This window comes from Rhinolophus hipposideros (genome assembly GCF_964194185.1).
Source record: "Rhinolophus hipposideros genome assembly, chromosome: 24".
In the NCBI taxonomy this organism is placed as follows: domain Eukaryota; kingdom Metazoa; phylum Chordata; class Mammalia; order Chiroptera; family Rhinolophidae; genus Rhinolophus; species Rhinolophus hipposideros.
The window spans coordinates 16,094,130-16,107,436 of NC_138070.1; the positions used below are offsets into that span (position 1 = coordinate 16,094,130).

The 13,307-nt window shown below is 48.1% G+C and overlaps 1 protein-coding gene across 1 annotated transcript in view; it reads right to left on the reverse strand.

Annotated features, from left to right (window-relative positions):
• Positions 1–13,304, reverse strand: part of HPS4 (HPS4 biogenesis of lysosomal organelles complex 3 subunit 2) — a 22,100-nt gene extending 8,796 nt beyond the window's left edge. Inside the window, exons 1-8 of the mRNA XM_081037789.1 lie at positions 13,225–13,304; positions 11,333–11,872; positions 9,216–9,306; positions 7,585–7,728; positions 5,412–5,519; positions 4,835–4,951; positions 3,128–3,222; positions 1,405–1,477 (exon numbers count right to left, since the gene is read on the reverse strand). Of these exons, the coding sequence (XP_080893915.1) occupies positions 1,405–1,477; positions 3,128–3,222; positions 4,835–4,951; positions 5,412–5,519; positions 7,585–7,728; positions 9,216–9,306; positions 11,333–11,373 (669 nt within the window). The 5' untranslated portion in view covers positions 11,374–11,872; positions 13,225–13,304. The remainder of the gene's footprint in view (positions 1–1,404; positions 1,478–3,127; positions 3,223–4,834; positions 4,952–5,411; positions 5,520–7,584; positions 7,729–9,215; positions 9,307–11,332; positions 11,873–13,224) is intronic.
• Between the last annotated feature and the right edge of the window lie 3 nt (positions 13,305–13,307).

Consider the following 13,307-nt stretch of genomic DNA (forward strand, 5'->3'; position numbering starts at 1 on the left):
AAGGATCCACCAAAGCAAAACCAAAAAGCAAAAACTACTCTTCCTGCCAAAATGACTTTCACTGCTATGAAATGATATGGCTTTCTCCGTATCATTGTTTTTTTAAAAAAAATCACATATAATTGTGATTGTTTAAAAAAAAATTGTTTTAATTGTTTAAAAAAAACAAAAATTGTTTAAAAAAAAAATCACATATAATTCCCTTACCCACAAGCTACTACCATTACTATTGGGCATATTGTCCTTTAAGTCTATGCATTCTTTAATACTTTGAGACCACATTATACAAAATCCTATTTTTCTGCTTAAACAGTAACACGCAAGTCTGTCATGAAAATATCTTTGGCCATTTTAAATCAAATGGCTGACAAAAATTTTATGAAGTTTAAAGCGGTGTAGGGGAATTTATCATTTCCCTACTTTAAACCAGCAATAGGCAAACCTTTTCTGTAAAGGGTGAGATAATACATATTTTTGGTTTTGTGGGCCATATGGTCTCTGTCGCAACGACTCAACTTGCTGTTGTAACTTGAAGGCGTCCAATAAAACTTTATGTGTAGGCAACAGGCCCACAGGCCATCATTTGCCAACTCCAACCACAGACATTTAAGTTATATCTGATTTCTCACTTTCATAAACCCTGTTGAGACAGAGTGTTGAGTATAAATCTTTTTCAGCAGGTAGACGATTTCCTTATGATCGAATCCTAGGAAGCTGAATTACTAGGAAACAAGGCAAGGGCGTCCTTTATCCCACTCATCAGACAGTTTACCAGAAACAACACATCCCCACCAGTGGGGAGGGAGCCCGATGAGAGCCCCCCCATCGTTTTAAATGTCTGGTTTGATAAATGCAAAGACCTAGCGTTCTGATACATTTAAACCGATAGCCTCATAAGCTACGAATAAATTAATAAAACAAAAGACAAAAGGACTGGAAGGAGGGATGCCAGACGCTGCCAGAGACTGTCTCTGTGCCACCCAATTGTGGGCAATTGTATTCTCAATGAGCATGTATCGCTCTTTTTTCTTTTCATTATAAAAGCAATTAAATAATGTAAGATGGAAGGATTTTAAGAGTTTCTGATTTCCTAAGTCATCCTTTAGCGTCTGTCTCTAAAAATCCAACGTTTCTTTGACATAAAGCCCGTCCTTGAGGGAAGTCCAATTCTCATAGTTCTGCTTAGATTGAAGAAAAATCCAACTACCCAAGACTACCAAGCGAAAAGAAACACAGCTTGGCTGATGATGTCACCGTTGAGGAAAATCACTGACAGCCCTGGGGTTCTGACAAGAGTAGGGGGAACCATCATCCCCAGCCCCATCCATCTAGCACTGGGATCAGCCTTGCCGGCAGCCACCTGGTGCAGAAGCATGCCAGACAGGGAGGTGGGGTTTACAGTACCTGGTCCCGAGGTGTGGCACGATGAAGCAGGACCTTGGCCGTGAGGGAGGGTGGGAGCTGGGTGCTGACAATCCTAGGAGGTCAGACACGGGAACAAGGACACCGTGAGAAGAAACACACTGCAGGACTTTGGATTGAAGATTCCTAACTCCCCGTGTTGGCCAGGATCTTGGGGACACAGCCAGTGTCCCCTCATGGAGGGCGCTCTGGCAATTTCTATGAAAATTTTAAATGTCCATACCCTTAGACCCGGCTTGTACTAAGAAGTATGCCTAAGAAGATTCATTACAGGGGAAAATGGAAAAATCGTTAAAAAAAAATAATGGGTAAGCAATTTCAATTTCCATCAAAAAGAGAGTCATTAAATTAATCATGGCACAGTTATTAATACAGCACCAAAAATGTGCAGCTACTATGCCCACTACGGACTGAGTCCACTACTCAGTTCACTATGGACTGAGAAAGAAACCTACTCTACACGTTACGCTACTCTACTCTACACATTACGCTGAGGAATCATACAATCCCATTTACACAGACAGCAAAAATAAACAGAATCAATATATACATACATGTGCACATGTGTGAAAACACATAAGGAACAAAGGAAGGATTCAGCAAACACTAGCTGTGGGGACGGGCTGAGAGTGAGCGGAGTGGAGGGGAACTTACAAACTGTGCTCTGTGTGCTTCTGTTTGGGTTCAGTTTCTTACAATGAGAATGTGTTCGGGCCTTAGGTGTACAATTTAAAAATAAATAAGGAAACAAAATATGAAAAGGAAAACAATTCCATCTTTGGTCGCCACGTCTGTCACCTGTGAGCCGGGAGGCACATGCTGATTCAGAACCATCCTAATGAAAATGGGAAAGGGATGAGGGGTCTAATGTGCTCGAGGCCATGGTGAACCAGGGATTGTGTTCCATCCTGCTGCATCTCTTATTTCATTCTCCACAAAGGATCTCTATTTCCCACAAGGGAAAACAGAGATCAAGCAACTTGCCCAAGGTCACAGAGCTGGAAAGGAGAGAAGCCAGGACTTGGGAATGCAGCCAGTCAGGCCCCCGACCACCTCGAGAGCCTCAAGAAAGCTCCGAGCACACAGCGCGGGTTACCACCTGCCCCTGGGCTGTGAGGACAAACCCTCCACGAGGACAGCGGCCTTGGAAGATGCGTGGAGTGGCTCTTAGGCACTCAGGCTCATAGAGAGGTCCTCCAACTACATGAAAAGGTGTCGAGAGATCTCAGAGGCCAACCCAGAGACGGACCCAGCCAAGAGGCTGGCGGGAGCCTCAGTAGAAGAACTAAGGCCGCTCTGCAGAGCTGAGCAGCACAGCCCCAGGACCCCCCGCAGCAGGTCCTGCTGGCTGCCACACCCCCTTACTTACCAAGCTGGCTGCCGGGGACCTTGGGGGCTTTAAATTAGCACTGTGTAGACTGACAACTATAACGGCAAGCCCCATCCTGAGAATTACAAGGATCTCTTTAGAACTGCCTTTTCTATTCCTGTTCTCTGGACAGAACAGTTTCCAATTTCCCAGCTTTGCGCAAAAACAGGTACGTACCCTAAATCAAATCTAAACTACCTGATATTTGCCCAAACCAGCCCACTTGGAACTGGCCCAAGACGGAGCTCCTGCCTGTGATCTGGAGGGGGCCACGATCGGGAGGGCAGGTCTGCCGCAGGGGAATGGGGTGCAGGTGAGGGGGCTGGCGTTACTCACAGTCCTTTATAGAGGATGCAGCCAGCGAGAATGTGAGGGGAGCGCTGGCACGTCTGGAGGATGAGGGCCGCCTTCAGCAAGAGCAGGGGCTCCACCTGTGCGGGGCAAGAAGCGTGCCCACAAATTAACAAGCTTACAGTCAGCAAGGAAGGGGAGGGGGCTTTGTAGCACAGGTGGACAGGTCACAACCCGAAGCCTGGAAAGAGGAGACTGTGTCACACGGTAAAACCTGGGTCCTCTCGATACCCAGAAGTGCTGATACCACCAAATGCCCAATTCTTGGAACATGGAGGCCTCTCCGGAAGCTGGCAGGTACAGTGAAGAGGGGATATGGCCATTCACAGGGAACAATGTGGACTGACTAGCGGCCCTGACTATCAATGCTGAGTCAAGGAGGCAGCAGGAGAAAAGAGCCTGTAGGTCTCAAATGCAGGTCATGGTGCCAGGTGAAACCACCCCCCAGCCCCACCCCCATCCTCTACCCTCTCTCTGAAGCACAAGCTCCACGGCGACACAGCTGGCTTGGTGTCTGACCGGCTCCCATAACTCTATTCCATTACACAAAGTGAAAACATCACGATCTTTCACTTGGGGACATACGCCTCAGTTTCCCATTCCTTGTAAGGAGTCAGTTGGCTGAAGTCCCAAAAAATACCAGAAATGGACCTGACCCTGGTCAAGAATGGCCAGCAATAACCAAAAATCCCTTCCTGTTTCCTACCTGGCAGCTAGAACCTGCGAGCACCCATTAGCTGGTAGAACTGAGCGTTAACAGAGCCAAGCTTTGCAGGTGCTGCCACGTGAAGAAGTTTTTTCTTTCATGGCCTCAGGACAGCGCCCAGTCCCAGGCGGCCATTCTGGAAGGTTCTGGGGCCGACTTCCAGAAACCCTCCAAACAGGAGCGGGGAAAACCTGTCCCTATTTCTAGCAGAGTCGCGGTGTCACATCCCGTTAAAGGGACACAACTAACAGGAGCAGTGAGACCCAGTCCACACATAATGGTGGGCTGGTATCACAGAATGGGTGTCATTTTTCTGAGACACTCAGGCGCAGGGGGTCGGTTCTTAAGGGGCCACAGCCTTGACCTTCCTTTGGACAATGAGAATGGGGTGCTTACCAATATCAAGGCCACAGAACAACAGACAGTCAGCACAGACGGTCAGGCCGGCCACACAAGCACCACTGGCGAACGGAATGTCTCAGAGACAGACCGCATCCCACCCACAACCACTCTGTCCCAGATAGGGCGACCTTGTTTTTAAAACGTTAGCACTGGGCATTTTTGACGGTGAGAACAATTAAATCATATTACCGGTAACATCAAGAGAGAAGGGGACATTCAGATCACTGAGTTCCACGTTTCTGGGGCATTAGCAAAATTGTAACACCCTTATCACGTAATTTGTGTCAGTTAGGTATTGTCTCATTTCAGTATCACAACGGCTCTGGGAGGCAGGTATGACGACACCGTTTTATGGATAAGGAGACTGAGGTTCTGAGAGGCGATCTGACCTGTCCAAGCTCACACAGCTGGTGAGGAAGGTGATGGAATTTGAGTGCAGGTCTTAACAACCACCCTAACTGAGAAATGACCCATTCCAGCCACCTCTCTCGATATATATAAAGTTCATTTAAAGGGGGAAAGCGAAATGTGTCCAGAAGCTCTATTCCTATACATGAAAAGAGTAAGGGGGAGGAGAATGTTACTTTAGTTCGGTCCACGTTCCAGAGGGAAGTGAATATCTTATGCAGATCACTGGTATTTTTCAGAATTTGTTCAATAAAGGTGTCCCACTCGGCGCTCAGTTCTTCCTGAGAATGGTTCTGAAACAAAAACCAGCCTGAGGTCAGCGTCTGAGATTCTGAGTCACACACTCTTCGACAAGGATCCCAACTGCCACAAAAATGATTCCTGACACAGGAAACTGGCTGGTAGGGAGGGCCTGTTTGGAACTTCTTACACTTCTTACACTCACCTCACCTCCAACCCTGCTGACCTACCTACCACAGACCCAGATCGCCTGTGGGGAGAGGGCAGCAACCAGGCCCAGCTCTTTCCACCCATCTCAGGGAGGAGGAGATGGAAATAAGTACTTGAACGAACGGGACTTAGGCCACTGGAGAACAAAGGCATCTGAAAGAGGCTCCAGGAGTCCTTGACCTTGTCCCTGGACATGATATGTTTATGGAAAGTACAACAGACCCCAGAGGAAGGGCTGGGTTCCGGCAATGTCGGTTTTGTTCAAGACGCCCCCCGTAAGACTTGGCAACTCTATCCTCATACCTGGTAAGCCACAGAAACAGGTCCGTTGTAAAAATGGAAGAATCCAATAAGCTGATCCAGAAACTGCTGGCAGCTGACATCAGGGAGCTCCACGGCACAGCCCAGCACCTGTGCAGCGGGAAACCAGGAAGACAGGCAGTCTCCTCCGTTCTGAGTTCAAGGCTGGGCTCCTGGCACCCCACGCTCACTACAGCCAGACTTCACGGCCCATGAAATTGATCTGCTGCTGCCTGGCTCCACACCCTCCACTCCAACCGAGCACGTCTTCACTGAGAACAATGGATTCCTGTTGCCCAACCTGAAATGCCCTCCTTCCTGTTCATTTGCCAGGGCTTTCCCCTCCCCTTCAGGGCCCACCATGGATTCTAGCACCTCCACGGTGCCTATTCTGATCACTCTAGCAAATGCTGACCTCTTTTCGGACCCCTTGTGGTGTTAGGACTATTATTTGGACATTGAATGTTTAACATGGGTTTCACTGCAAACACTGGGCTCAAACTATTTCAGGAATAGCCATCTCGTCTCCCCAGCTACACGAAGTGCCTTGAGAACAGAAAACGACTGAATCATCACACAGTTCTAGAACTCTAAAACCCTTAGTGTTTAGTTCCACAGAAGAGAAATACTTGCTCAGTTAAAAACTAATCTGGCCACACGTTTAAAGAGGCTGAAAAAAGTTCACAATCTTTGAGTCACTGATTCTACCTCTCGTACATGTATGATTTCACTCATATGACACTCTGGAACAGGTAGAACTAATCTATGGCAGAAAAAATTCACAGCAATGGTTGCGTGAGACAGCGGGGGTGGTTATAATTAATTGGGGAAGGACAAAAGATTGAACTTTCTGGAGTGATGCTAATATTCTGTATCTTGATAGGGATTTGTGTGGAAGGTACATCATTTGGCCCATATCCATCAAATGGTACACTCATTCTTGTGTATTTCATCATAAATAAATTTAACTCAAAAGAAGAACCACAAACAAATCCTGACTTCTTGTTACCGTTATGCAAGATGAGATATTTGGAGCTGGGCTGGGGGGAGGGGAGGAGTATACTAATGTGTAGAACTTTGAAAAGCACTAAAATAAAAACTGGATTGATAGGAAGATAAAGGGGCGAATAAATATGGGATAAAGCAACTATAATGAAACGCGTATTGCAGAATCTAGGAAGTACAGCTGACTCTTGAACAATTGTGGGGGTTCGGGACACCAGCACCCCATGCAGTTGAAAAATCTGCATGTAACTTTTAACTCCCTGAAAAATTAACTACTAATAGTCTACTGTCGACCAGAAGCCTTACCAATTAACATAAACAGTCGATGAACACATATTCTGTATGTTATATGTATTATATACTGCATTCTTACAATAAAGTAAGCTAGAGAAAAGGTTATTAAGAAAACCATAAGGAAGAGGAAATACACGTATAGTATTTATTGAAAAAAACCCACATATAAGTGGACTCACAGTTCACAGCTGTGTTGTTCAAGGGGGCACTATACGAGTATTCACTATAAAGTTCTTTGAACTGTTTGGTATGCTAGAACATGTTCATAAAATGCGGTAAAGAATACCTACAAAGCTGAATATATTTCCTTACACTTAAACGTGGCTTCACCTAGGGAATAGTTTAAAGTAAGTGTCGGCATGGGAAAAGAGCACTTGAGCGTGTATGGTACTGCCAGGTGTAAAGAAATAGGTTTTCTTTTTTCTTTTTAATGGTTCTTTGAAACCTGACATAAATGCATCAGTGTCTCAAGAGTTTGTGGGTCACTTACCCGGTAAGTGTGGAGAGTAGAGGGAAGTATAGAGAGTATAAAGAAGAAAAGATGGGGATTAAAAACTCAATTTGCATCACGAAGAGAATTTCCTTAGGTTGGGTTAATTAAGTCTTTCAGAAGAGCGGAGAAACCCGCCATGTGCAATGCAGGATATGTCAGAAATGTTTTGGGGAGCACTCAGTTATGATGGGCACCGGCGGAGAGTGACCCAGGAATTGTGGATGATACTGGACAAAGCACATGGGGACAGGGTAGGAGATTGTAGGCTTGAGAGCCATAGAAAGCATTACTTTTGTAAACCTTATCATCCCAATTCTTATCACCAAGACAAATGACTCATGGTAGAAGGAACCTGTCGGCACTGGTTCTGCCTGGTAAACTTACCCAAAGGTAATCTCCATCAACCTTTATGGCGAACTTAAGTTTCCGCAGACGAATGAGAGCGGGAGGAGAGCCAGAGATGTCAGAAACACAGTGGACAACTCCAGCAATCTGTCCACAAAGCAACTCCTGTTGGTCAAGCAGGGTCTACGGGAAAGGAGCGAATTCCACACAGGAAGTTGAAACTGTTGAACTCTTGTGTCCTACCTTAGAGCAGGGGTTGGCACACTTTACAGCCTGCAGGCCAGATCTAGTTGGCACCCTGTTTTTACATGGCCCATGCGCCAAGGGTGGCTTTTACATTTTTTTTTAATGGTTGTCAAAATAACAACAAAGAATACCTGACAGAGACCTCAGGTGGCTTGCAAAAGCCTAAAATATTCACTCTTAGCTCTTTCTAGACAGCTTGCCAACCCCTGCCCAGATGAATGAACTGTCCCAGGACACCCACCGTGAACACACAGGTGACTGCACAGGACTACATTTTTGTTCCCAGGATTACATCCTACAAGTTAACCCACGTGCATGGTAGAAGCACGAGCCTTTCATCCCTATTCAAATCCCCTGCAGAGCGGCCAGAGCAGCATAGGATAACCCCAATTATCCAAGTCAGAGGGTAATCACATGAGCGAGTACATGTATACAGACACCCTAGTCGATCTTAGCATCAACTCAACAGTGGGGCGGCCACACATTGTGTGATGGACAGAAAATGTATGCCCCGCCTAGGAAGAATTCTTGCCTAAAAGAACTGAACTTGAACCTAATCAAGGCTCTAGATCTTACTACTAGTTTAAAGGAAATACAGCAGAGGGAAGACACTAAGTGCCACTACCATAAGGAAGTCATCAGCCAAATCCAGAGTGGGGACCTCACATTCTACTGCACAAATAACCGGGTTTCTTCAGTAATTCAGTGGTCTGGGGGGGGGAAGGATGAGTGGGTGAGGAGTATTAACAGTAAAAGGGATTTAAAACACAAAAAAACCAAATGGAATATGTGGATCTTGTTTGGATCCTGACTAGGAAAAAGAGAAAGGGAGAAGGAAACAAAGATGGAAGGAAGGTACGTCTAAGTAACATCTAAGGTAATAAGGCAAAATTTGAATACAGGATTAGATGATAGTAAGGAATTATTGTTAGGTATGATGTTAAAAGTCCTTTTCATTTAGCGATGTCACCTGATACCGGTGAGATGACACAATGTCTAGGATTTGCTTCAAAACACTCCAGGGGAAAAAAAGGAGGGGAGAGAGGTTAGGTGAGGTCATATAAAATTGGCAGTGTTGACAACTGTGAAAACTGGTGACAGGCATACGAAGGTTCACGATATTCTCCTTTCTACTTTTTATATGTTTGAATAAGTTTTATTTTTTAAATGAGGCGATCAAACATTGGGAGCAATGGGGGCAGACAGAAAATCATCATGGTAACAGAAAGCTAGAGAAGATGGAAGAACTGAGCTGCCTGGAAATTTTAAGGTCAGAACAAGAGACAGTACAACTAAGAATAAGAGAGTAGAATTGCCTAAGTTACCCAAAGGAACTTGTCCCAATATAAACCCTATACTTTTGAAAAGTTGTCCACTTTGAGGCCGAGGGTTCCCCACAGAACAATAACATATATGTGGCTTACCTGAGAGGGATAAAAATAACAAATGCCAGCTCTTGTTGGATCTCCTTCTTCCTTTACCTTTGAACCATCATAGAGGAAAAAATAGTTCCACCTGGCAAGAACACAGAATGGAGCCATGTTTTCTTTCAGCCAGTGATCAGGGCATTTGCAAAACACAGTTTCCTATTGAGTTCCCAGCCCAAGAGCTCATTACTCAAGAGTTTGAAAAGCCTTCTGGTGGCCCCAGAGAAGGGACTCAGAGGCTACAAATAGATAAAAACCATTTCGTAAGTGCAGTTGAGTCAAACTAAAAATATGCCCTTATCCAGCTGTCAAACCATCTGTGTGAAAGACAGACTAGTGGCTAAGGAAAAATGGGGCGCCCACAATGACACCTCTTATTTGAGACGCTGAACCATAACTGTCTAACCACATGGTTTGGTAAGCTGTCTTTTCAGGCTCTGAGAACACAGTAAGTTAGGGATGTCACAGATGCACTCCTGCTGGGCACGATGAGCTCCTGAATTGTGCTTTTGACCAGGAATTTATCGATTCATTTAACAAGCATTACTGAGGGCCTACAGCGGGCACTGCTTTTGCTGGCCCTGGGGCCCCTGGATGTTTCAATGCAGGATGGTGAATCTATAATGGGAAAAACAGGGGCCTGTGTGAGTTCACAGAGAAGGAACGAACCCCTCACTGTCTGTCAAAACCTTACAAGGAGGGCCGGCCCGGTGGCTCAGGCGGTTAGAGCCCCATGCTCCTAACTCCGAAGGCTGCTGGTTCGATTCCCACATGGGCCAGTGGGCTCTCAACCACGAGGTTGTCAGTTCAACTCCTCGACTCCCACAAGGGACGGTGGGCTGCGCCCCCGCAACTAGCAACAGCAACTAGACATAGAGCTGAGCTGCGCCCTCCACAACTAAGATTGAAAGGACAACAACTTGACTTGGAAAAAATCCTGGAAGTACACACTGTTCCCCAATAGCGTCCTGTTCCCCTTCCCCAATAATAAAATCTTTAAAAAAAAACAAAACAAAACGAGGACAACCCAAACATGAACCCTCATCCAACTTCTGACCCCCCGAGGAATCTGTCTTCTCCATTTCCACAACCCTCTGTTCTTCCCTAAGGTCGTGCAGTCTGCTCTGCAGGATAATGATAATTACTTCTTTAAGACCACAAAGCAAACTCCACTAAGGCTGGACCTGAGTTTTACTCCTAAACCTCCGAAAGCACACCTATCAGGCTAGAGCCTAAGGAGGAGGTGCTGTGACCGCTCTGTGCTCTTCTCCCCTGCACCCCCTCCCACCCTCTCTGGCTCCCACCTTACCTTGCTGATAACAAGCACTAACTCAATTTCCAATACTCAGTCTGCTTTCCTGAGTTCCAGATGTGCAACTGGCTGCCGGACAACTCCAGATCAAAAAGCCTTAAAAATGTTTCAAACTCAATTCGGAAACCCCACGGCCGGGCCCCAATCTTTCCATATGTTGTCTGGGGGAAAGCGCCCCCACTCTTCCAGGCACACACAAGAAAACCTGGGTGTCATTTCGAACTTCCCCATCTTTTTTACTTCCACACACATACGTCAGTCACTAAACCCCGCTCTTTCTATTTAAACTATGCCTTTCCATGCTCATCTCCTTGACTAATGTTTGCTGAACCCAACTACGCGAGAGGCTTAACTCATTTGGGGTTGAGAAAGCAACGGAGCTGCAGGCAGACGTTGCATAATGCCCTTTGAGAGCCAATCTGAAGACTGGCCAAACATCTCCTGGTGTAATTCTGCCGTGCAACCACTTCTGGTCTTTCAAAAGTGAAGACTCCCGTGCCCACAATAAACATTATCAAAGCCATATTAGCACGATCCAACAACCATGGCTGTCTCTTCTATAATCCACCAGTAATGCCGGACTCGTTTGAACAATGCAAGAGGATTGCAAGGTTACAACCTGTCAGCTTTGGTGAGAAATGGCTCACACGCTTCATTCAGCTGCTCTGAGGAAAATGGCTTTTTATTGTTTTCTGAATAAAATCAAGGTCTTCTGGCTGGGGGGGGAGGGGCTTTCAGGTAACCCCAAGCATCTGTCCAGCAGCCCGCCAGGAACTAAACCCTGGCAGGCCTCGCTACTCACCAGGAGCCTGACTTCGTCTCCGTTGAGGTAGAGGTGGCCATTTACTTTCCAGTCGCCTTCATTCTCTTTATTTGTGCTTTCTTTTCCAGTGATGGCTTCTTTCTCCCCAGCAGTGACCGTTCCTCTGTGCCCCCCGATCCTATGAATCCGGATGTGGGAGGTTTGGGTGTTTTCAGTCACAACTGTCACTTGCTTAGTTTCCACTCAGTATGAAAGTGCTACTTCCCTCCTCGCAGGCCCTGGGTTCCATGCATACCTCCACGCGTCTGCAAACTCTGGGAGAGGATATAAGAGGGCAAGAGAATTCTACCAGGAAAGTCAGCTCCACTCATGCGGTTCTGTGAGCATCAGCTCTCTGGCTCTCTGCAGAATCAGCTCTTCAAAAAACGGTTCGACAGGAAAGCCCAACAGGGGAGGTGCATGCTCGAGGCAGTGTTCTGGGGTGATTTCTCGTCTGATAGCTTGTCGGGTTCAAAGCGATTCCGGAGGTGCTTTTTAAAAAGTTTTGAAGCTTCCTGTTCACACATCAGTGCCTTGGCACTAAAATAAACACAAGACAGATTATTTCAGAAACCCACGAGAGAGCATGTGACTCAGCAGGGTTCAGCAAATGGTATACTTCAAAAGAGCTTTCTAGAAAACTTGTTTCAAAACAAAAAGAGATAGGGGAGCAGGATTTCTGAGCAAATCCCTTCGTTTCTCGAACAGCGACAGCTCACAGAAGGTTAAATACCGAGGGTGAAGCCCTGGGCGTGAAGGACAGCTGTACAAATAAGGCGGTGGCTGCAGTGATAATGAAATTCAAATTGAGGAACTGTCCCCTGGACAGCCCCCAAATAACCTGAACATGTAGAATTCTGGGGGCGGGCACATTTCCAAAAGACGGACAGGGAATTGAACAAGTGGCTGTCACACTCCCAGGGGGAAAGACAACTCAGACTACCGTGGAATTGCAGAGTCCAAAGGGACCCTGGCATCATTTCCTCTAACCCTGTGTCTTATGCTCGTCTCCAAAAAGGACCTGACTGTGCCTGGCTTAGTCCCTGCAGGGAGACCTAACGCAGTGTTGACTTCCTCCTGGCCCCAAGCTCACACTGTCCTCGCAGGAACCTCCACACGCTGGCCTGCAGGACACTGTCCAGGCAAGGAAAACAAGGTCTAATCCTTGCACAAGACGACCCTTTGTTCCCGCAAACGGGATGGCAACTGTCGCTTTCTCCAAGCTTCGAGTCCCCAGCGCCTCGGTTTCAGGCGCTTTCTCCGCGTCCGTCGCCCCTGGGGAACACAAGGGCGTGTCTGAAAGCGTGTTTGGTAGAAGGACGTGTCTACAGAGGCCCCCCCGGATGTCCGAGGCCGGTACAACCTGTCTTCTCTGGGCTGTCACCAGCTCGGGGTGGGTCCCCACGGGGCGACACTCGTGGTACATGGGGGTGCCCGTGGAGAGCACCCCGTTTCCGGGAGACGGGGCCCTCACTGCCAGGGTCCACTCCGTCTGAAAGGTCCGGCGGAGGCTGCAGATGGCCCCGGGGGAGGACGGGGCAGGACGGGGCTGGGCCGGGGCCCGACGAGGCCGCGGCGGGCGGGGAAGCGGCGGGAGGTAACGGCCCGCGGGGTCCGGGCAGGTAACGGCCCGCGGGGCGCCGCCGTCTGCCGAGAGCCTGGGGGCCGTCGGTCACCGTCCCGGGCACCAGGAGGCTCTGGCCTCGGCCCCAGGGCGCTGGGAACGCGCGAGCCGAGGCGCGGGGGCCCACGTGGGCCCGGTCACCGCACGCAGAGGCGTCCCGCGCCGCCCACCCTGCAGGGCAGCCAGTGAGCCCGGGGGCCGGGGGCCGGGGGTCGGGCCCCGGAGTGCGGGCGGCAGCGGGGCGCCAGCGACCCCGCCCGGTACCTACGCGCGCGGCGGAGAGGCCCCAGGGTCACGCGCCGCCGCGCCTCCCACCTCCGGCGCCGGAGGTTCCCGCGGAGCCGGCGCGCG